At 39.8% G+C, this 24,702-nt stretch overlaps 1 protein-coding gene across 1 annotated transcript in view; it reads right to left on the bottom strand.

The window, feature by feature from the left end:
* Positions 1-24,702, bottom strand: part of kermit (PDZ domain-containing protein GIPC-like protein kermit) — a 222,287-nt gene that overhangs the window by 48,606 nt on the left and 148,979 nt on the right. The window contains exon 2 of the mRNA XM_067150607.2: positions 10,417-10,513. Within this exon, the coding sequence (XP_067006708.1) occupies positions 10,417-10,513 (97 nt within the window). The remainder of the gene's footprint in view (positions 1-10,416; positions 10,514-24,702) is intronic.

Below are 24,702 nucleotides of genomic sequence, written 5' to 3'. Positions count from 1 at the left end.
AACCATCTACCTCTATGAAACAAAAGTTTCAAGTAGGAAAGAATGACACCTAATGGTGGTTTTATTTTTTTGCTGAGAATATAGTATAAAATAAAATCCCCAGCCTGTTTTCCAGTCATTTGACTGGGTCAGAAATACAATGAATGAAGCCCCCGTCTAGTGGCGAGGATAGGAAATGTGCTGGCTGCTGAAGCCTATCGCACTCCTCTGAGGCAATGATTAATGACTGACAGATGAAATGAAATGATAGATGAAATTAAATGATATTGGAGAGTGTTGCTGGAATGAAAGATGGCAGGGAAAACCAGAGTACCCGAAGAGAAACTTGTCCCACCTCCACTTTGTCCAGCACAAATCTCACATGGAGTGACCGGGATTTGAACCATGGAACCCAGCGGTGAGAGACCGGCGCACTGCCACCTGAGTCACGGAGGCTTTTTGAGAATACAGTATAGTTGGAATATTAAATGTCTACAATTTGCTTTATGTCGCACTGACAGAGATAAGTCTTTATTGTATTGATTATGAGGAACAACCTCTAATGATATATTCGTTAACAAATTACATCATCAATACAGATCATGAAGCTCATAAATTATGACATAGGTCTTGTGGCAACAATGGAATGGGAAAGGACTAGGAGTGGGAAAGGAAGTGGCTGTGGCCTTAATTGAGGTACACCCTTAGCATTTGCCTGATGTGAAAAGTCATTTGACTGGGTCAGAAATAGAATGAATGAAGCCCCCATCTAGTGGCAAGGATAGAAAATGTGGTGGCTGCCGAAGCCTGCCGCACTCCTCTGGGACAATGATTAATGACTGACAGATGAAATGATATTGGGGAATGTTGCTGGAATGAAAGATGACGGAGCTGCTGACAGTGGGGTTCGAAACCACTATCTCCCGAATTCAGCTTCACAGCTGCATGACCCTAACTACATGGCCAACTCACTCACAAGTAGTATGTGGAACAGTATGACACAACATTACCACCCACAATAATGAAACATTTTAGAGTAAGTATATTTGATACAGTAGAACCCTACTAACTGGACTCCCGATAACTCAGCATTCTGTATAACTTGACGACAACTACTTTTCTTCTTTCTTTAAATCACTAAATGATTCTTGCTGGTCAAGCAGAACATTATCTTTGAAATACTGGAGTCTATTAATTGTTAGACTGTAATATTCTAATTTTTAACAAAGTGTAAACAGTATAGGAACAATTTAAGTACAGTACTGTATTACTGTAACTACAATACTGTACATATTTTTGTGCCTGAATATTTGTATGATTTCATGTTCTGTTCAGAGATGTGTTACTGTATTCAATTTGTATCCCTTTCCCTTTGTGACACTAATTCATCGAAGTGTTGAACGACATTGGTGACAGGTTCTGTACTTTTAATGGAAATAGCGATCTACCCCATTTTCCCTTTCAAAACTTGTTGGTAAAAGGTGCATAGCTCCGGTCAATCAACACTCGCATTCTGTTCTTTATAGCCATGCACAGGTTTGACTGAAGACTGTTCCCTGTTTGAGCTAAACCAAGCAAGTGGCTGTGCGGTTTAGGTCACATAGCTATCAGTGTCATTGGCTGTTATGACTGTTGAAGTTCCGCCATCATTGAAACTATTAACAACTTCTTCAATTACACTACAGTTGGTGCAGTAGTACATGGTAGCTGTAAGCCAAGTTCCCCAGCATGTGGGATGAAATGAGGAGGTAAAGGTATCGTAGGGGCAATTTATTTTTCATTTCTGCACTCGTAGTGGAGCTTTGATGAAGATTTCCTTAACTGTTACAATTTACTTGTTCACTCAGGATAACTTCCCCGAATTTCTTCGGGAATTCTAAGTAATGTATTTATTTAGTTATTTATGTATGCATTTATTTGTTTATTTATTAATTTATTGAATGCAAATATACAAACATTACCCCAATTACAATATTTGCTCATAACATCTACTATTATTAAATATAATTACAAAAATACAAATAAAATGGATACAAAAAGCAAAACAGAGAATGAAATAAAAATTAGTTAATCTGGTACGTAGCAATAAAAGCTATAAGTAACATTATAAACACAATAAACAGAATATGATTAAAAAAAAAAAAAAACAGATTACATGGCATCATTAAGCTAATAAATAAATGTCTACAAGATTTCAAGAAGTCAGATTTTTCATCTTGAAATATATCAATATTTAGAGGATGTAATTTATTATAAATGATGTCATTTTATATAGAGGTGAATTTGTATGCTTGTGTTAACTCTCGGCAAGGAAAATAACTTCCTAAATTTACCTGCCAGTTTTCTAGGTGCGTATAACAGAACTTGTGAAGTCAGATCCATATTGTCTGTGTCATTGTTAACAAGCTTATGGAGAATCAACAACAGACAATTTCTTCTGGCATCTAGCCTTTTAAACACAAATATTTCAATAATTTTATAATAAATATTTGGGTTTTCTCTAGTTTGTCTGAAACACATGTATTTCAAAGAACTTTTTCTGGATCCTTTTATTCAAATATGTGTGCAACTTTATTCCTCGATTCCAAATAATAGAGGCGTATTCCAAATTTGATCAAACTAAAGCATAATACAAATGAAATAAAGGCATTATTTAGGCTGTAAGAATTCATAATTATAAATCCAAGGTTCCTGTATGCTTTATTCACAATATTTTCTATGTGAAAAGTAAAAGTTACAGCAAATCGTTAGATAGTATTATTCCTAAATTATAAATTTCATTTACTTATTCAAACTGAGTATCATTGATTGACTATGATAAATTTATTTTATCTTACCTTGTTGAAAAGTGATCTTCCTGCATCTATTGGTACTGAAGGGAAGTTTGCAAATTTTGCTCCATTTGGCCAGGACATATAAATTGGTCTGGAGTTCTAAGCAGTCATGTACACGTAGAATTGACTTACATATTTTGAAAGCATCAGCAACCTAATTTTACTGAGGATGTTATTTACAAATAAGAGAAACAGCAATGGACCTAAATAAGAGCCTTGTGGAACTCCTAATTTTACAACGAAATAAGATAAGTTTCAGTTTCTGTACAAACTGACTTCTGAGCTTCAAATACAAAACCAGAAGAGACATCAGAGACTGATCTACAGTACAGTCTATTAATTTACTAATCAATCACCTTGATCTGCATTAAATAATCGTGTTCTACTTTCTCAAAAGCCTTTTGTAAGTCTCTACAAAATAGCATCTACTTGATAACGATACAAATTGATCTCTTTAGATACATATCGGTACTGTATATTGTTATATAAATTGGTTACTGTAGATTTCTTTGCCATAAAACCATATTTATTACATGGAATCATTAATTTAACATTATTAAATATGAACATATAGGCCTACAATGTACTGAAATAATTTTTCTGGAGACAATAGAATTGTAACTGGTTTGTAGTTATTAATTAACTGTTTCATCCCAGATTTATACACTGGTGTGAATTTGGTATGTTTCTATTATTTAGAATAATTAGAAGTACCTAAGATAAGATTAAACATATCTTGATAGGTTAAGTTAATATTTCCCAACAACCTTTAAAATATAATAAATTTTATTGTGCACAATGTGCAAAATTTACATATTAACATTAAGTAAATTACAATTCACTCAAGGAGCACTTTGTTCAGAGCAAAATTGATTCAGAGACTGTTCTCTTCTTGCACTTCATTACGTGATATGTATCACACTGTTCATTGCACAATACACATACACACTCCTGGCTGGCCCTGTGGTAGGATTTCTTGGCACAGATACGGTGATGTAAGCCGTGTATTGCAAAGCGTGTCACCAAATGTCTCAACTCATATTCTTCTTTCATCCAATCCTTATTTATCAGTGCGTCTGTATTGTAAAAGCTTTCCTCGGTCGAGTCCCTCTTCTCTCATACTGTAGTTCTCGTAACAGCTCCTCGTATGCCGGAGTTTGCTGTAGAGGCATTTGTAGTCTTAAATCCTCTATCAAGAAGGTTTCCCGTGCTAAAACATATACGTACCGGGATCGGGTGAATTTAGATACCCCTAGGACCCTCTTAAGGTATCTCGGTTTCATACTTTCCAGTTCTTGTAGCTGTTTACATGATAGGTACTCCCATATTACTTCTAATCCGTATGTGAGCGTTGGTAGCACTTTGACTTAGAAAAGTTTCATGGCCGTCTTCAGTGACATTCTTTGCAGATGTTTGATTTCACTTATGTTTCTAAGTGCAGCAACTAATCTCTTCTTTATGTGTAGTGAGAAGGTCATCCCAGAGACTTGTAGTGTGATCCCTAGATACGTGAACTGGTTTTATTTTAAATATCCCGCATTATTTCAAAGGCCCATAGTGAAAAAACTTCTTTATCTAATTCATACTGGCAACTGTACTTCTACCTACACTGCTTCATAAATTTCTGGAATGTGTGATAATGATTATTACTTTAAACTTCCAAGTGTGAGAGACCATTTTTTTAAATTAACAGAGAAAATACTAGCCAGTTTCATTGGTGTGAAAATAATCAGAATTATATCATAAGAACTAAGAGTTTTTCTTACACAACTGATATTCAACAATGGATAGTAGGCAAGGAATAGTGAATTATAATTAACAACACAAGCTAAATAGAGCACCGCCTCGTTGATATGCATCACGTATGAAATTCTAAGAATATTATACTAATAGACTAAGAAGATAATGGTACATGTAGCATCTCCTTGTTTCTTTATTATGTACATGTTGGTCCTGCTTGGGTAGGTTTTTTTTTTTCCTGTGGAATTCTCGGGTGTTTATCAAGTTTATAAAAAGTTCAGTTTAATAAACTGCTAGTGTCCATTTTACGTAGATGATGAGGACCTTCTTCAGTTATTTTAACAAACCTTTAAAATATGTAAAAGGATACCCTATCGGGTCCTGCAAACGTGTTAGGTTTTGAATTCATTATAGTCCTGTCTATTTCTTTGGTTGTTATGTATTTAATCTCTACATTATTTTGTAGGTTTGATTCAACGGTATACCGGTACGTTTATGTTTATAAATTGTCAAATCTTCATAAAGGAAGCCTACCCGAGTACAAAAGTAGAAGTCACGAGTGAAAGAGGATTGGAAACCTCACTATTCTAGAATGCCTGGAATCTACCCTACATAATTCCGCACTGCTAACTGAAGCGTTTTGGTTTGCGTATTATACCTGTGTATGCACTAGTAGACCAAAGTTCTCACTTCAAAAAATTCCTTATATGTTACGGCCTTGCGCGGCTATTTTAAGCCTTTACGAACGCTCTAACAGTAGTAATTACATGACGTAAGCTACCACATCTGCTGTACCGGTATACCATTTACGTGTTATAGTTTATACCATAATTTGATAAGACCGTATGGTAAATCTAATAATTGTCTGTAGCCTGTAACGCCTTCTATAGTACTGATCCGTCACTTTATTTCAAAAATAAATGGCAGCTTGGACCAATTCGATATGTAATTCTCCAGCGACAGCTATTGGAGTGGACTAGTTACAAATAAAAATCGCGAAACATTATGAAAATAAACTAACCTGGAAATCTTCTAATCTGGTAAGACCACAACTAGAGTATGGTTTCAGTGTATGAGACCTTCACCAAGATTATTTGATTCGAGAACTTGAAAAATCACGACTTGTTCTGGGTGATTTCCGACATAAAGAGCAAAGTTACGAAAATGTTGCAAACTTTGGGCTTGGAAGACTTAGGAGAAAGGAGACGAGCTGCTCGACCAAGCAGTATGTTCCCAGCTGTCAGTGGAGAGATGGCGTGGAATGACTTAAGTAGACAAATATATTTGAGTCGATGTTTTAAAAGTAGGAAAGGTCACAATAAGAAGATAAAGCTGGAATTCAAGGAGACATACTGGGGCAAATATTCGTTCATATGAAGAGGACTTAGGGATTAGAATAATTTACCACAGGAGATATTTGACAACTTCCAAATTCTATTAAATTTCACTGGTGGAAAATTAAATCCCAGCACCAGGAAGGAGTTGTGCTACATAAAAGAAATTCAGGAGGGGTGTTTGCACATCTGAAAGATGACGATTATTCAAATTTGCGCGCCAGTCAACCAAAAATGGTGCTAGTAGCGCCAGTATGACCTTGCAAAGCAAGTTTGCTTCAAATACACGCTGTACACTTCGTGAGTGTTAGTCATCGCCCGGTATTGACGACGTGAGGTAGCTGAGAGACAAACACGAAGTATTAGCAGCTTACCGAGTTTGAATGAGGCCGTGTAATAGAGCTACGAGAAGATGGACGTTCTTTCCGCGACATTGCAGAAAGACTTGTCAGAGATGTATGCACAGTGCACCAGTGTTGGCAACAATGGCCACAGGAAGGCACTGTCTCAAGAAGACCGGCCATACACGGGCCAATACGGAGAAGGAAGACCGCCGTATTCGCCGCATGGCTGTGGTGGATCGCACTGCATCTGAACCAGCCATTAGAGCTTCAGCTGGCATCACAGTAACAAATCTATTACTTGAGGGACAACTCCGAGCCAAACGTCCTGTCGCGTTCATGCCACTAATTCCGAATCACTGCCATCTGTGACTTCAGTGGTGTCAAGCTAGAGCTCATTGGACGGCGGAGTGGAGATCTGTTGTGTTCTCAGATGAGAGTCCTTTCTGCCTTGGTGCCAATGATGGCCGTAAGTTGGAAAGGAGGAGGCAAGGTGAGCGTTTGTAACCAAATTGTCTGCGGCGTCGACACACTGCACCTACACCAGGAGTTATGGTCTGAGGAGCGATTTCCTTTGACAGCAGGAGCACTCTCGTCGTTAACCAAATAACCTTGACAGCTGATTTGTACGTCAGACTGGTGACTGAACCGGTTGTGCTGCCATTCATTCGCAGTATTCAAGGGGGTGTTTTCCAACGGATAACACTCGTCCTCATACCGCTGCGTTCACCCAACGTGTTCTACAGAGCGTCGACCAGTCGCCTTGGTTTGCGAAATCACCAGACCTTTCGCCCACTGAACACGTAACCATATACCGGTACTTAACATAGTCGGGATTTGAAGGAAACTGGAGTTGAACCAAAGAGATTAGATACGAATAGTAACATTTAGAAGGCTGAACAAGTAGAAACAATGCCAGACTCAGTTAGGGTCTCCGCGGTCATTGACCCACGGTCTTAAATTGAGATCCTCGGGGGAATAATCCCTTTTAATCGCTTCTTACGACAGGCAGGGTATGTCGTGGATGTATTCTATGCTGGCGGTGAGATTTATTTACCTTGAAGTCATGATTAGCTAAATGTATGCTGTAGCTGCCCATCAAAGCATTTATAGAACATTTCGTTGTGCAAATGACGTTGCAAGTCTATGAATGCGGAGTGACATTGCCGATGGCTTCCTATCAAGAAACCACTTTTCGAATTCCGACCAATACAGTAGGCCTACATCTGACCGTGAGATACGAAAGTGGTCTGTTGGTTTATTTGAGATGCTTCATGTAATGGGTCCAAGAACCTGTATGATTGTGTTGTCTGTACTGGTATGTGAATACTTAATTGGTGCTAGGTTTGAGAAAGGGAGCTTCCTAATCGAGGCGGTAAAGGCGTGCTCGGTTCACGCAGGAGTGTGTGAGTTCTTTTCCCCGTCAGGAAGTCGAAACGTTTAAGAACGAAAATTTCCACTTCTGGAGTGGCACATGACCTTGAGGTACACTCAGCGTACACTAAAAATGAGTATCAGGATAATTTCTGGGGGCGTCGATCTAACCACTCTATCCCACTTAGTGCCGAGGTTAGGAAAAGTGGAAGCCTTTACCTTTACCTTCCACTCTTCCACGGTTCTTCATGGCCTGTATGGAGATCGCTTTGCTTAGGTTTGAGGAAAGTGACTTTATTGTATTTTGCTTAAGTGTAAAAATGGAAAACACTGTAATGTTGTGATAACTAACTATTGCGTTTTCCGTATTTGTGAGGTACAATTACAACCCGATATGGAATTATGTTATGAAAATTAAAATCGACCGTGTCAGGAATGGAATGAATGAAGTCCCCATGTAGCGGCGAGGATAGGAATTGTGCCGGCTGCCGAAACCTGTCGCACTCCTGTGGGGCAATGATTAATGAATGACAGATGAAATGAAATGATAGTGGAGAGTGTTGCTGGAATGAAATTGACAGGGAAAACCGGAGTACCCGGAGAAAAACCTGTCCCACCTCCTCTTTATCCAGCACAAATCACACATGGAGTGACCAGGATTTGAACCACGGAACCCATCGGTGAGAGGCCGGCGCGCTGCGGCCTGAGCCACGGAGGCTCTAATTATGTTATGCTCTCTTGACATTCCATACAGATCAGATAAACTGCGTGGAGCTTACAGTCACTGACTGGGATCTTGATAATAATGAAAGTATTACACGAAAATTGTCTCTGGTTATTGTAAAATCGTGCAGTATTCGAACCAAGAACCTTACCGTTAGAAACTTATAAAACCTGATAATTACATACCGGTACTCTAGAAATACATGAATGAGTTGGGTACATCTCTACAAACGGTCCACGATTCTTCTGTATTGACATCGTAGTGACCATTTATTGTCTGCCCGCCTCTATAGGGTAACGATAGGCATTGACTGTTGTCCTCGGAGGCCTGGGTTCGATTCCCATATTGTCAGTGAGTTAAGAATAGCAGGAGGGCTGGTAAGTGATTAAAATGATACATGCTGCTCACCTCCATTGAGGATGCACCTTAAAAGAGCTGCACCATCTCTGGACAAGAACTCCTTGGCTGAATGGGCAGCATAGTAGTCTTCGGGTCAGAGGGCCTCGGGTTCGATTACCGGTCGAGACGGGGATTTTAACCGCATACAGTTAATTACTTTAGCTCTGGGGCTGTGCTGTTCCCAACATCCTTGCAAACTCTCATACCACACACATTATCCACTACCACAATAACACGCAGTTTCCTGTACACTGCAATACCGCCCCTCCTATCGGAGGGGCTGCCTTACAAGAGCTGCGGCGAAATAATAATAATAATAATAATAATAATAATAATTTGTTATTGTTATTTTCCTACGAGCCTGCGCAAACGAAAGAAACAAACCGAATCTGATGGGAGGAAACACTATGCATATATCTGTGAACTCTGGTTATATCACACTAATGACTGATGTTGCGCTTGAGTGGTCTACCTTCATAGGATGGAATAATTCTAGCTCCTCGAGGAACATCCATTACTTTTTCTTTCGTCGCGACGACTTTTTTGAACAGCAAACAACTCCATAATCATAAGCCTGGAGCGTAGCTGGTTCTGTGCTTAGAGGCACTGACCTCATACCCGTCGGCTCTCTGGTTCGAATGCCATGCTAGATGTTTAACTTCGTAGTTTAATAACGCTACCATCATCATATATGTATCAGTACAGTTCATGAAAATTTAGTGACCAGAGTTATACTACGGTGTCACTACAGGGTGATATTTTTAATATAACAAAAATGTCAAACGATTTAGAGATACATTTGGCATACCTAAATATAAAATTAAATGTTTCAGTGCATGTCTCTGGCTTAAAAGTATTTATTTATTTATTTATTTATTTATTTATTTATTTATTTATTTATTTATTTATTTATTTATTTATTTATTTATTTATTTATTTATTTATTTATTTATAGCAGGGTTAGAATACAACGATTAACCCTCTCTTTAGCAACCAAACATGAAGAAATTAATAGAAAAGTTGCTTGGAATCTAAAACTAGAAATTATTTTTCCAAAGTTCGCACTTGCAAGAAACATCACACTCAATGTTTATAAATCAAAGTATTTTGTTCTTCTTTATAATACCTACCAATATAGTTGGTCCGTTATTGGACATTATAAATTTTCCAGCTAACTCATTCCTGGTTGCCAGCGTTTAGCCTCAGTGTGCTAAGTTGGGCTCATCAGTTGGTAAATAGCACACCTACCAAGACGCATGGCTAGTGCATACCGTGGAGGCCACTGCGTACGCTACTTGGAGCCACCGGCGTCTTGGTAGGTGTGCTATTTACCAACTGATGAGTCCAACTTAGCTCACTGGGGCGTAACGCTGGTAACCAGAAATGAGTTAACTGGAAAATTTATAATGTCCAATAACGGACCAATTATATTGGTATTATAAATTTACTCATTCGGGACAAATATTTCACGTTCCCTATGGAAATCAACATCTGTATCACTTTGTTCTCCTTGTCAATAATGCGGATCTCAAGCAACATAAGCTTGGCTGTATAAATAGAGGTGACAAGTTAAACGTATTGTATTTAAAATTATTTTTGTTTGAAAAGGTGATCATGATTGTCACAACTTTCCAATTAAAGGTTAAATTAAAAATCCCCATTTAATTACGAATAACGAAGAACTTACTCACCTTTCCTGTGTACAAAAATGAAGTCGTCGAGACCAATCTGTCCGCCCAGAAGTTTGGTCATGTCAACTTTGTGCGTATTCAGCGTGCAGAACAGGATCTGTGGACAAGCAACTAGTTAGTTGAAACAATGACTCTTCTTGGTTGTGATATGATAAAAGTCAGATAACAGATATAATTATTCTGGATGTTCGGAGAAGCAATTGAGGCGGGTCGGATGCTCAGATATTTTGAAAGAAAATTTAGAGGTCACAACATATCGAAGGTAGAAATGTCCGAATGGAAACAGACTGGGAGAGTGTTCAAAGCTGTGTTTAGAGGCTAACTTAAACAAATAAAGAACTTGAATAAATATGAGAAGATAGAAAATAAAACATTTGTCAGAGAAAATTCTCACTGTTAACTAAAAACTAGTCGAAACTAAAATAGGCACGGCTCCTAACTAACCAGGTCGGTATTATTTCCTTAACCCTCTCATGCACACATTTTCATTTCGAAGCGAAAAAATAATTTAAAGCTTACAAAATGCGATCACATTTTTTTTAAAAACAGAGGCCTTTTTCCAGAAAATAGTGGTTATATATTGTATCTTCTTCTTCTTCTTAATCTGTTTATCCTCCAGGGTCGGTTTTTCCCTCGGACTAAGCGAGGGATCCCACCTCTACCGCCTCATGGGCAGTGTCCTGGAGTTTCAGACTTTGGGTCGGGGGATACAACTGGGGAGAATGACCTGCTATGCTGAACAGGGGCCTTGTGGAGGGATGGGGCGATTGGATGGGACAGGCAAGGAAGAGGGAAGGAAGCGGCCGTGGCCTTAAGTTAGATACCATCCCGGCATTTGCCTGGAGGAGAAGTGGGAAACCACGGAAAACCACTTCCAGGATGGCTGAGGTGGGAATCGAACCCACCTCTACTCAGTTGACCTCCCTAGGCTGAGTGGACCCGTTCCAGCCCTCGTACCACTTTTCAAATTTCGTGGCAGAGCCGGGAATCGAACCCGGACCTCCGGGGGTGGCAGCTAATCACGCTAACCACTACACCACAGAGGCGGCATATATTGTATCACGATACAAATAGTAGTATCATTGGAAAGATAGAGAGATAACATTTTTACCCATCGATTACAATTACTTTATGTGGAAGTATTAACTTCTGTAACTTTGCATGAGTGACACACGTAAACAAAGAACAAACTATAATATATCCTGCCAATGATTAAGTGATTAAAATATCATCGTCTCCTTGGTATTTATGTATGGACTCAATAAATCACCTTACTGAAACATAGAGAGAAATAAGCAGTCTTTGAAATTTGCCGTACCAACCATCAACAGTGTTTGTAGTTCTATTGAAACCTTCCTGAACGTGGTTATATCGCCGGATTAAATAAGGATCGGACTGCATGAAGCAGTCCACGAGTAGGTCTGCTTGTAATGTAATTGAAGTCTGCATATCATATTAATTAATCACTACTAATCTGCATTTAGGGCAATCGCCCAGGTGGCGGGTTCCCTATCTGTTGTTTTCCTAGTCTTTTCTTGAATGTTTGCAAAGAAATTGGAAATTTATTGAATATCTCCCTTGGTAAGTTGTTCCAGTTCCTAACTCCCCTTCCTATAAACGAATATTTGCTCCAATTTGCCCTCTTGAATTCCAACTTTATCTTCATATATTGTGATCTTTTCTACTTTTGAAGACACCACTCAAACTTAACATATTCTGCCATTTTAACTGCTTCTTCACCTAGATAATGTTGTGAGATGGACAGCAGGCAATGGTATGATGGTAAACGGGTTGAAAAATCAGGTTGTAAGTTACACCAAGAGGAGGGGGTCCTCTCAGTTTTAATTACTGTTTTGATAGGGTGACAATAACTCTTTTTTCTTTACAAGTTGCTTTACGTTGCACCGACACAGATAGGTCTTACGGCGACAATGGGAGAGGAAAGGGCTAGGAGTGGGAAGGAAGCGGCGTGGCCTTAATTAATGGGAAACCACGGGAAACCATCTCCAGAGCTGTCGACAGTGGGGCTCGAACCACTATCTCCCGGATGCAAGCTCACGGCTGCGCGCCCCAAACCGCACGGCCAACTTGTCCGGTGACAGTAACTCATGGGGATCACGGTAAATATCTCGGTATTAATGTAAGAAACGATCTTCATTGAGGTAATCACATAAGCGGGATCGTAAATTAACGTTACAGACCACTTCATTAGTTATGAGAGTATTTAGGGGTTGTAGTAAGGATGTAAAGGCGAGGGCTTTTAAGTCAATGATAAGACCACGATTAGCGTATGCTTCCAGTTTATGGAACTCTCAGCAGGATTATTTGATTCATAAACTATAAAGAAGAATCCAAAGCAGCGTTAAGTTGTTGTACGCGACTTCGACAAAAACAGTAGTGTTACGGAAAGGTTGCAAACTTCGAGCTGGGAATACCTGACAGTAAGGAGACGAGCCGCTCGACTAAGCTTAATGTTTCGAGCTGACTGTGGGGAGATGACTCGTAAAGGCATTTTTTATCGGATAAGCTTGAATGCAATTTTTTAATAAAGTAATTAGTAGTATTTATTCACTCATTATGTTGTTTACATATTTACTGGACTCTGTTTCTTATATACGTTACCCTTCTAATAACATTAATACTTGAAAAAAATAATCTTGTAACTAACTCTTACATATATTACAGAAGTAGTAGTATTATTATTAACATAATAATAATTAAAATAAATCGAACTTGTAGCTATCTCTTTCATATAATATATACTACGGGCTATTTCACACATTAAATATATTATTATTGTTATTATTATAATACATAACAGAATCACACCAACTTCGTTGTACAATCATAATATGAAGCTGGAATTCAAGAGGACAAATTTGGGAAAATACTTACAGGAAGAGGAATTAGGTACTGGAATAATTTACCACTGGATATGTTTGATAAACTCCCAACTTGTTTTATACCATTTAAGAAAATACCACCGAGCGAGTGGCCATGTTGTTTGGGTCACGTAGCATTCAACTTGCAGTCGGAAGATAGTGGGTTCGAACCCCACTGTCGACAGCCCTGAAGATGATTTTTCGTGGTTTTCTCATTTTCACACCAAGAAAATGCTGGGGCTGTACCGGAATTAAGGCCACGGTCGTTTCCTTCGTACGTCCAGCCCTTTTATACTCTATTGTCCCCATAAGACCTATCCGTGTCGGTGCAACGTAAAGCGAGTTCTTAAAAAAAAAAAAAAAAAAAAAAAGACAGGTAAACAACCTATAGGGAATCTGCCACGTGGACGACAACCCTAAATGCAGATCAGTGTCGATTGATTGATTGATTGATTGATTGATTGATTTCTGACTGATTGAATTCTAATAAATAAATAAATAAATAAATAAATAAATAAATCAAAGGCATCAAGAGGGACAAACAGCAATGCCATCAACAGTCTCCCACCGTTTCTTACATTGTTATTGTTCAGATTTAAGAATAAAACAAACAATGCCCATGGTTTCGACTTTTTTTGTAGGCCAAATGTCTCAATATCGTCTATACTTTCTGGCGTAGACCAAGTTACTCTAGGCTATGGTATACATAAGCTAAAATTATAAGTAGATATATTTGGATATAGACATTTATAAACGTCGACAATTTGTCCGTAGACGGCGTAACCTGGGATCGCTATTTACTTTTCTTCAATAATAATAATAATAATAATAATAATAATAATAATAATAATAATAATAATAATAATAATAATAATAATAATAATAATAATAATAATAATAATAAAAAAATCGAAATATCGTTTGACAAATGAATGTTCAACGGCCGAGTTCCTTTATTCTTCGACGTAAATTATTCTCTACCATTCGCCTCGGATTACCCCGTCACCGACGCACATACGCCGGGATCATACGCACAGTTTCACCATCGTGTTCATTTTCTTCGCCGACACAGGTAAGTCTTACGACGGCGATGGGGTAGGAAAGGGCTAGGAGTGAGAAGGAAGCGACCGTGGCCTTAATTAAGGCACAGTCCCAGCATTTGGCTGGTGTGAAAATGGGAAACTACGAAAACCCATCTTCAGCGCTGTCTAGAGTGGGGTTCGAACCCACTATCTCCCGGATGCCAGCTCACAGCTGCGCGGCCCTAAACGCACGGCCAATTCACCTGGTCATCGTCCGTCTCATTTAATGCTCAAACGACATTTCGAATTTATTTTATAATTAAAATAATGTTACTTGTTTAACAACCTCTCAATTACTATACATTTTAAGAGACGCAGGGAAATCAACATTTCGTCCTACAGGAGTTCTTTAAGGCGCCAGAAGTCGGGAGCAGTTAGTTGTACTAAGGGCATCTAAAATGCATCAGTACAGTAATCCATTGAACAAAGGACTTGCATAGGGAAGCCATCATAGATTTCTCCTCGTCTTTGAATCATGCTTTTTTTCTTCTTTTCATTGCGTGACGTTATGTTTGTCAGTGAGTTTATTTATACAGCATCAACAGACAGTCGTCAACTGCAGTCTAATCCACTTTATTGGGAATGGAGGGCAAATAATCAACTACGCCACTGAGGTGAGCTGGTTTTATTATTATTATTATTATTATTATTATTATTATTATTATTATTATTATTATTATTATTATTATTATTATTATTATTATTATAACTTAAATATTTAAGAAATATCCTCTAAAATGATCTTAAAGCCTTATATTCCTACTGCGAAATTCTAAGTTTATAATGTTTGGAGATATTCTGATGCCGGTATGTAGCATGATGAAGACGCGCTCCCATAAATACAATAACGTGCGAAAGAAGAAGCCCTGCAGTGCAAATCCCATTAACATTCTAATCCTCGTAGCAACAACGAAACTGAGAAATAAGGTGTGGTTAGATTTGTTGTGGGCCTTTTTTTCTTTTGGAAACAATGATCGCACTGTCTCACTTGTAACTTTTTGTATAAATAACAATTAATAATAATATAATATCATAAATAAAAATATATCAATAAATAACTGAATAAATAAAATTACTCAAAAACTTAATAAAATAATTGTAATAAAGTGAATTAATAAAAATAATTTATCGAAATATCCGTAGTATGGGCGCCAGAGTTCACCAGAATGGATCCCTCGAATTTAGATAGAGCATGACAATTCTTTATCGCCCAGGGCGTGTACATAAAAGCTGCGTACTGGTACATCTGCTTCAGGCCTTACCTAACCTTCTGAAAACGACTAAATAGGTAGGAACTGCACCTAGGTTCATCAATAACTCCACTGATTCTATAATATCTAACTATTCTCAATAAAATCCGTGCATGAGCACCTCATCAACACACCAAAATACACTTATAATACAGAAACAAAATATTACTGGGGGACTCCATATTTACAACAACAACAAAGAAGACAGTGGGGAAAACGAAAGCTAGAACTAAGCCACCATTTGCGGTTAGTCCGTTGAACAATGTACATATATGTAGATAAGAACCCTTCACTATCTCTGTATCAACACGACTTGCCGATTCTTATAATCGGGACTTATAATATCACACAGATACTGTACCTCATAATACTGTGTTCACTGACTTTAAAACTTGTTTTAAAGATATATACATTTGAGCAACACACGCTTGTCGTTCCTGAACATAAATTATAGAAAGTCTGAGATATAGCACCTCCCAGCTTTCAGCAACATGTAATACCAGACCGCCACAAGTGCTACAATACTTTAGCCTAAGCACTCCACAATTTGTACGTCAGCCACGTTCCACAAACATAATAATACTATGTTCCACAAACGTCCAGTCCAGTATATTGCAGCCGTGTCACTCCAATACAGTATATCCAGTTTCACTCCCGTGTGTGTTGGCACTACTTCCTTCCCGTACAGTGTGTCAGCACAACTTCTTTCCCGTACAGTATGTCTGCACTACATCATTCCCGTACAGTGTGTGTCTTTCCCGCCGTTTGATCACGTGCTAAATAGACATCAGCATTCCCCTTCCTCTCACATGATACGCCTAGATTGATCCCGGCCAGCCAATCATGAGTGGATCCTCTAGACAAGACCAAGCCGTGAACTTCTTCTTGGTCCCAAGATGGGGCGTTTCACATGAGTCATCGGAGATTTCTGACTACAACATCAACAAGCTCATGTCATTCTGGGCTATTCACATGATTCATAGAACTTCCCGACTACAACAAGAAGTCCATCTCATCGAACACTGGGATATACACATGACTCATGCGAAGTTTCCAAGTTCAATACAGCAATGTTTTCCCAGCCGTTGTACAAAACAAATTACTCATACCACATATGGAGACCTCCCAACTTACAATTATTAATGACAAAATATACAACTGAAATTCAGGTAATAATAATAATAATAATAATAATAATAATAATAATAATAATAATAATAATAATAGTAATAACCGTGCCCAGTGGGTAAGATCATGTGTAATGGTGCTGTGTCATTTGTCGGCTTATACAGAAGAACTGTACTTCTTTTATGGCTTCCGAGGAATAATAGTGGTTCTACTTGTGGTGTTATAAGTGAGTGAGTGTTATCTTGTGATTTTGTTGTTGTATAACAGGGTTTTTGATTAATATTTAATATGAATTTCATGCCGTAAATGTCCGCCATCTTGGAAATACGACAATTATTCCATAGATAACACGATCTAGAGTTGACATAACTGCACTCATTTTGTTTCTTTTGTCATCAATTCCATAGAAACCACGAATAAGATATGCTATATTCCTTTTACTATCAGCGTTGCCAATGTCACACTGCCGGCCACTATTGTCAGCCATTTTTAAGACTGGTAATGTGGCGCATATGTATTGGACAGCATAATACATTATTGCCTGGTCAGCTCACGTGGGGGTTTAGTTCCGAACTGAGTACGAACTAAGCATAACCCTGCGTGAGACACTGGGATGGGGCCCTTAACCCCGACACGGCGCGTCCCAATGGCTAATAGGGGTAGTCTCCTGTTGATATACAGGACAAATGTGAATAAGACGTAGTCAAATAGGCACTCGCGGATCAACTGAGGAAACTAGAACTGTGGTCAACGGCTTCGATGGCAGAAGAGGACATATGTCTCAATGGCTGAAAGGGCGGATGAACCAAAAATTAAATCCACCTCGCGTCTGACTCGGATCGAGCGGCGAAGTGGTCAGCGTCTGTTTACCTAGTAGGTATGGCTGTATAGTTACGTTCCAGGAACTAGCAATCCCTGGTCCTAATTTCCCAGTGGAAACACTGGACCAATTTTCGATTACAAGCTATGAGGTTTCGTGAGAGTAAAATCAGCATTACCCCAGGTGGTAACCAATCCACCTGTCATGAGACGGCTGCTAGGTATTCGGATTCTGGGGAACCCAGGCAATCACGAACACAGAGAAAGTCGGAGTTCTCTGGCAAACTAACATCCAAAACCTTCACATATATTGGCATGTTCAATGTAAATACCTTAGTCCAACCTGGTAAATTGCACAATCTTGTAACAGAACTAGATCGACTGAAAATCCAGATACTTGCCCTGCAGGAAACGAGATTCACTGATGAGGACACAAATGATTATGGAAACTACCGGATCTTCAAGAGTGAAACGGACAGGAGAGTTGATAAGGGAACTCCCTTACTAGGAATGGCCTTCATGGTACATAAAAGTATAGTAGGCTCAATAAAAGAAGTCACTCCCATAAGGAACCGGCTCATAACAATGCGAATCCAATGTGCTAACAAGAAATATACAATAGTGAACGTACATGCACCCACTAACGCGGACAATACAAAAGAACCCTCAAAAAATTGATGCATTCTGGGCTAAACTTGAGAAAATCATGGCGAAGATTCCAAAAGAGGATACACAAACTTTGCTGGGCGACTTAAACGCACAAATTGGTAAAGAAAAAGAACACCAGAAAACTGTTGGCAAGTTCCCTGCTCACAAATTCACTAACAAAAACGGGTTGAGACTCATTGAACTGTGTCAACAAAACCATCTTAAAATAATGACAAATTCTCTGAGACCTGGAGGTCTCCCGTTCCAGGGATCGGTGAATTTCAAGTCGATTACATTGCCATCTCTCATCCCATGCAGAGAGAGGTACACGATGTACAGGTACGCCGAGGAGCAAACGTCGATTCCGATCACTACCTAGTGAGAATAAAGGTAAAATTCACCCCGAAGAAATTTCATCATAAGAGGTCACACATACCGAAGTTTGACACGACACAGATAGGAAACACTAATCTGCAAGAAGTGTGGGAAAGGGAACATGCAGGCACTTGGGAGAAATTCCGCAACAAAATCATCCAGAATGCTCGAGAGCAAATTCCCCTGAAAAAGAATACTAAACACCCTTGGTGGAATTCTGAATGTGAACGTACCTTGAAGGAACGAAAAGAAGCATTCAAGAAATACAACAGCAAGAAATCACCAGAAAACCAAACATATTTCAATGAAACTAGAAAACGAGTAGCCAAAATCATCAGGCAGGTTAAGAGAAAACACTTGAAGCAACAACTGGACTCGATTGAAGATAACTTTCGTAACTACAACGTACAAGATTTCTACAGGGAATTCGGAGGACAAGTCCATGGGTATGCTCCTCAAAACCTGGTTTTCAAAAGATCAGATGGAAAACTTGCACTCAGTAATCAGGAAAATTGTCAGGAACTAGCACATTACTTCGCTGATCTTCTCAACTGTCCAGAGCCCCTCACAAGATTCCCTCAAGAACCCCCAAGACACACTTTCCCAGAATCTCCACCACCGACAGAGGAAGAAATCTGGTGCCACATTCTCAAACTTAAAAGCAATAGGACCTCCGGAGAAGATGGCATCATTGCGGAACTTCTGAAAAATCTTGGACCTAACTCCCTCAAGGAACTCACTCAAATCATTACAGATACCTGGCAATCGGAAGAATTACCTCAGGATTGGAAGTGTGCCCTCATCCACCCATTACACAAAAAGGGAGATAAGACTGACGTGAACAATTACAGGGGCATTTCTCTTCTCCGAGTGACATACAAAATTCTTTCAGCTTGCCTTTTGAAGAGAACGCAAGAACAACTTGAAAAAAGTATTGGTGAATATCAAGCAGGCTTCCACCCTGGTCGCTCGCGTGCAGAACAAATATTCAACTTGAAGGTAACACTTAAATACAAAGCATTGAGGAACAAACCGGTCATCTGCATTTTTTATTGACTTCAGGAAAGCGTACGACTCTGTTGATCGACAGTCTCTCTTCGTTATTCTTGAGGAACTGGGGCTTGATTCCAAGACCCTCAACCTCATCAAGGCAACACTCACTGACACTATCTCCAAAGTTAAATTTATGGGGGGGGGGGGATCTCTGAACCATTCCCGATTAAAACTGGCGTCCGACAAGGTGATGGCTTATCTCCGCTTCTTTACAACCTCGTCCTAGACAAAGTCATCCGCGAGTGGGAGAAGGCATTGAAAGACATGGGATACTGGCGCCCCATACGACTACGACGACCCAAAGACGGTATTGAGATATCATGCCTCGCTTTTGCAGATGACCTTGCCATACTGACAGATGATGTAGTCACAGCCGTTAAACAAATTGAAACCCTTAGTTTTCCTTTGAAAAGACCAAGTTCTTCTGCTCAAAACTTGACATCCAAAATGTGAACACGACATATGGGCAAATCAACCGAGTACCACACTTCACGTACTTGGGAGAAATACTTGAACCAACGGGAGGCGAGAAGGCTGCCCAGAAAATTCGCTTACAAAAATTTTGGAAAGCCTACGGTAGGGTTCACTACATATACAATAAAAAGTGCTTGTCCCGCCATGCAAAGATCAGACACTATAATACAGTAATCAAGCCCGAAATCTTATATGCCAGTGAGACCCTTAACACTAAATGGGAAAGGTGACCTAGAAAACATTTTAAAAGAAGAAAGAAGAATCCTGAGGAAAATTCTCGGCCCCCGAAGAACAGAAGATGGATATAGACTGAGGTCACGCAAAGTGACAGAAGAGCTTTCCAACACTGCAGCAGACATCCGCAAAAGACGTCTGAAATGTTATGGGCACGTTCGCAGACTGCCGGCAAATAGACTGACACACAAGATTCTCACCTACATAGAACATCTCAAAAATATGGGTACTGGAATTGAAGAAGGATCTGAAAAAAGCTCATATGAACTCAAATAACAGCGCGGACAGAAACCTCTACAGGAAAAAAATTAATGGATGGAAAGTGCAACCAGAGAACGAAGTGAAAAAGAAGACTGGAGCAAAGTGGACAGAAGAAGGAAAAAGGATCCACGGAGAAAGGATGAGAGGTGTTTGGCAACTCAGAAAACAGAATCGTTAGAGCTTCGCGTGATCCATTGGGTCCATACGCACATTAATAATAATAATAATAATAATAATAATAATAATAATAATAATAATAATAATAATAAGAGGAAGAAATCGAATACTGACAATAATATCTCTCACCTGCCAGGAACTTATACAGTACAATAAGCTCATTCTTTTTTTTCGAGTGACTGTAGTGTTTTTTCTCTTAAATGCAGAAGTTCTACCAATGTCCGTATTATAAATTTTAAACGGATTATTTCTGGCTTTTCTAACGGAAAAAATAATGACAGATGCTCCTCAACAATGTTCAGCTGAAATGATAGACGCAATGTATCAAACAATGAGGCAATATTTACTTACACCGAGTTCGATAGCTGCAGTCGCTTAAGTGCGGCCAGTATCCAGTATTCGGGAGATAGTGTCGGCAGCCCTGAAAATGGTTTTCCGTGGTTTCCCATTTTCACACCAGGCAAATGCTGGGGCTGTACCTTAATTAAAGCCACGGCCGCTTCCTTCCCACTCGTAGCCCTTCCCTGCCCCATCGTGGCTATAAGACCTATATGTGTCGGTGCGACGTAAAGCAACTAGCAAAAAAACTTCATATAGTGATATATGTACTATCACACACTGTATGTATGTATGTATGTATGTATGTATGTATGTATGTATGTATGTATGTATGTATGTATGTATGTATTGAAAAGGGAATGTCACAGTGACATTATCAACATATTTCTGGTGCATTCGAGCGCAACCAGTTGTAGCAGCTAAACATGCAAACTGCTCGCTGATGGAAAGCCAGCCAAGGACATATGATGTAGCCATCGATAATTCGATTCCTTCCATCTCATGATATCCAGAACCGAATGTGATACAAAAATTTTGGTCACACCGTCGTGTAGCCCATAACAACAGAGGGTAAAATTCCAAATTTCATTAAAATCGGCGGTGGAATAACCTGGAGATAGAAGATTGACGAATCAGCAGCCACGATGCCCGGACTACGGGTATATAATGAGCTAGTTGAATTAGTCCTTCGTCGACCTCTCCGAAATCGGACATCTCCGAATTTCGATACCTCGCAGAAGAATTGCATCTTTTCTTGACCGGCCGGTTCGCTCAACATCCTTACTTCAAGCTCCCTGCCGGACTCAATAAAGCAAGCGGCCAACTCCACGATTGGAAGTTAGCTTCTCCATTATGTACTCATACCACTCCGCCATGACCACCAGCACCACCACGACATTTGCACTCCTCCTTCCAAACGTTCCTATCACCACTATCACAATCTCCCATCCTTCACCAGTTATGTCATCATTCCTTCCTATGCCACCAATCCCTGAACGACCCAGTCTCTTCTACATACCACCCCGCTACCTTGAACACCAGCAAAATGAAGACGCATCTGCCACGCCACCTGTTACGACAGCAACTACCTCAGCAGAATCCGCATCACCACCGTCGTCACCACAGCGAGCATCATCTCAACACGCAATGTTCAGTTGTGTTATCCGCGGCGTCGATCCCATCATCTCTGAACAAGAAGTACTTCGAGAACTACGCACAGAAGGCATCCCAGTACGGCGAGCATTCAGGATCGTGAACATCTCTGGTCCAACCTATTTAGTACGCCTCCATCTCCCAACAGAAGAAGACATCCAGCGCATTTGCACAAAGTGGAACCCTCTCGCTCCCCTCCCCAAACAATTCCCAGACATCCTCACACCAGCATATGTCGTCGCACCCGGCCAGCCCCTCCTCCATATCAACCTGGTCATCACGTCCGTCCACCCCTTCCCCCAACTAGTTCCTTCTTCCCACCACCCCCGATAACTGACTTCATAAGACTCCTTACCACCCCTCTTTGCAATATCGCAACAACACTCCAACTCCTCACCCTTCACCTCAACCCTGGTAATCTCGTCTGAATCTCCACTCCTTACACACATCTCCCATAATTCCCATCTCCCTAGCCAAGAGGACCCCATCATTCCTCCTCCACCACATATCTTCTTTTTCCCATCTTCTTCCTTCAGTACGTCTCCTGATCTCTACCACTTCTCTTAGCCTGAGAGAGGGCGTTACCCTCTGAGTGGCCCGGCCCGCCCTTCGGGCGGGGAATGAAAACGCTTCCTCGTCGTTAGCTTAAAACAGTATCTGTGTGTATTCCCAGCTGCCACGGTATGCGGGCCAGTTGTGGAAGATATCGGTCAGAGATCGTTACTCTGTTTGGCAGAGTGCCGACGGTAGTTGTATTTACGAAAAGTACAAATGCTCGAGTCTGTGGACGTACAAATTTCTAAGTGTCGAAGGTGGAAACTTTGAACTCTATTTTTGTGCGATAGGAAGTGATATACTGAATTGTCAACAGCTGATAGACTTGTGTATTAAAACTTGAACAGTTCGAGCAATTAACATTCTTGAGAACGGGACTAAATTCTCCGAGCGAATAATCATAAATTATTATCAACTCGCATAAACTGGGCCGACTCGCCACATAATTGTTCATCGTCGTGTTATTGTACATATTCATGGAAGTGGTAGTTCAGTTACAAACGAGACTCTTTGACTCATGTCAGCTTTCGCAACGATCTGTGATGTCCCCGTGAAAATTGGCGATTTTACGAATATTTTAACAAGTGGAAAGCAAAGATTTTATTGTCTGCTTGAAGCCGCAACACATCACTTGGGAACTTGTGGCGAGCCGTGAACGAGTTTTTTTTGTCGTTCAGAGGGGTGCGATACGTCATCAGCAAGACTGTGTCAAGGTTATAGCTAACCACGTGACTACCTTCGCACGCGCGACTCAGCCTGTTTCTGGAATAGTCTGCGCAAATTAAAGGTGATCATCAGCCAATTACCGTTCTCGCTGAAGAACACGCCTTCCTGGGCTAATTAGATATAAGGCCTTGCTTCAAGTGAATCGCTCTCTTAATGCTTAATGCTCTTCGCTTTACGCTCTTCTTAATGCTTGTTCGCTGCGAGAGACATCACATCACCGGACCACGTGGAAGGAGAAATTTCAAGACAAGTCGACGCCCGTTCTACCAGAATTTAGTCTGACAATTAGTGAATTCTGTGGAATAAAAACACCTAGGAGCCAAGTTAAGTGTGACAGTGTAGACGAGCTGTTTATATTCTGCGTGTGTTTGTGCAAAATACTTAATTTTGTCATCTCAGTTACAGCTTGTGACCAGCAATCGACGAAGACGTCTTGGAATTGAAGATCTCAAGATGAAGAATTCCGCAACTACCAACATCATTTCATCGAGGGACATCCATCGCAGAGCCTCCATGGAGCTGTAAAAATGTAAGGCGTCTCTGGTAATTGGAAGAAGACTGGCCGGAGTATGCTGAAATAACTGACTGTCGACGGGAATCGAACTCTACAAAACTTGAGTACCTTTTTAATTTAATTTATCTGTCCTATCTTTTGTACAACTAGAGGTCTTTCTTCTTAAGTCGTAGATCTATCAGTTTGCTGTAGTTAGAAATATTTCATTTTCCTACTTCTTAAGGTGTCATGGTAGACTAGGTACGTGTGAATGAAATTTTGAAATCTATTAGAGTAGACATGTAGGTTGTCTTTGACTGACTTCCCATGCTTAAGGAGCTTAAGTTTAATAATCACTGACCACACGATAAATCTACTTTATTTGTAATATTGAAAGTTACCGGACGGAAAATTTGCGTGTACATCTTGAGTGAATAGGGTCGAACCTAGTGTCTTTTAAAATCACTTGTTGTTTTTAATGATGAAGTCATCTAATTTTTCGACATTCCAGGAGAATCAGTAGATGTAATAATCACTTAAATAATAATAATATTGATTAAAGATCGGGTAAAACAGAAGTAAACGCTCGTGAGCCATAAAACTACTGTAGAATTCCTAAATGTGAGATAGAATGTGCT

The sequence above is a fragment of the Anabrus simplex genome, chromosome 1, assembly GCF_040414725.1.
Source record: "Anabrus simplex isolate iqAnaSimp1 chromosome 1, ASM4041472v1, whole genome shotgun sequence".
Classification (NCBI taxonomy): Eukaryota; Metazoa; Arthropoda; class Insecta; order Orthoptera; family Tettigoniidae; genus Anabrus; species Anabrus simplex.
The sequence above is the reverse complement of the archived record's forward strand: the minus strand, read 5'-3'. Positions and strand labels throughout refer to the sequence as shown.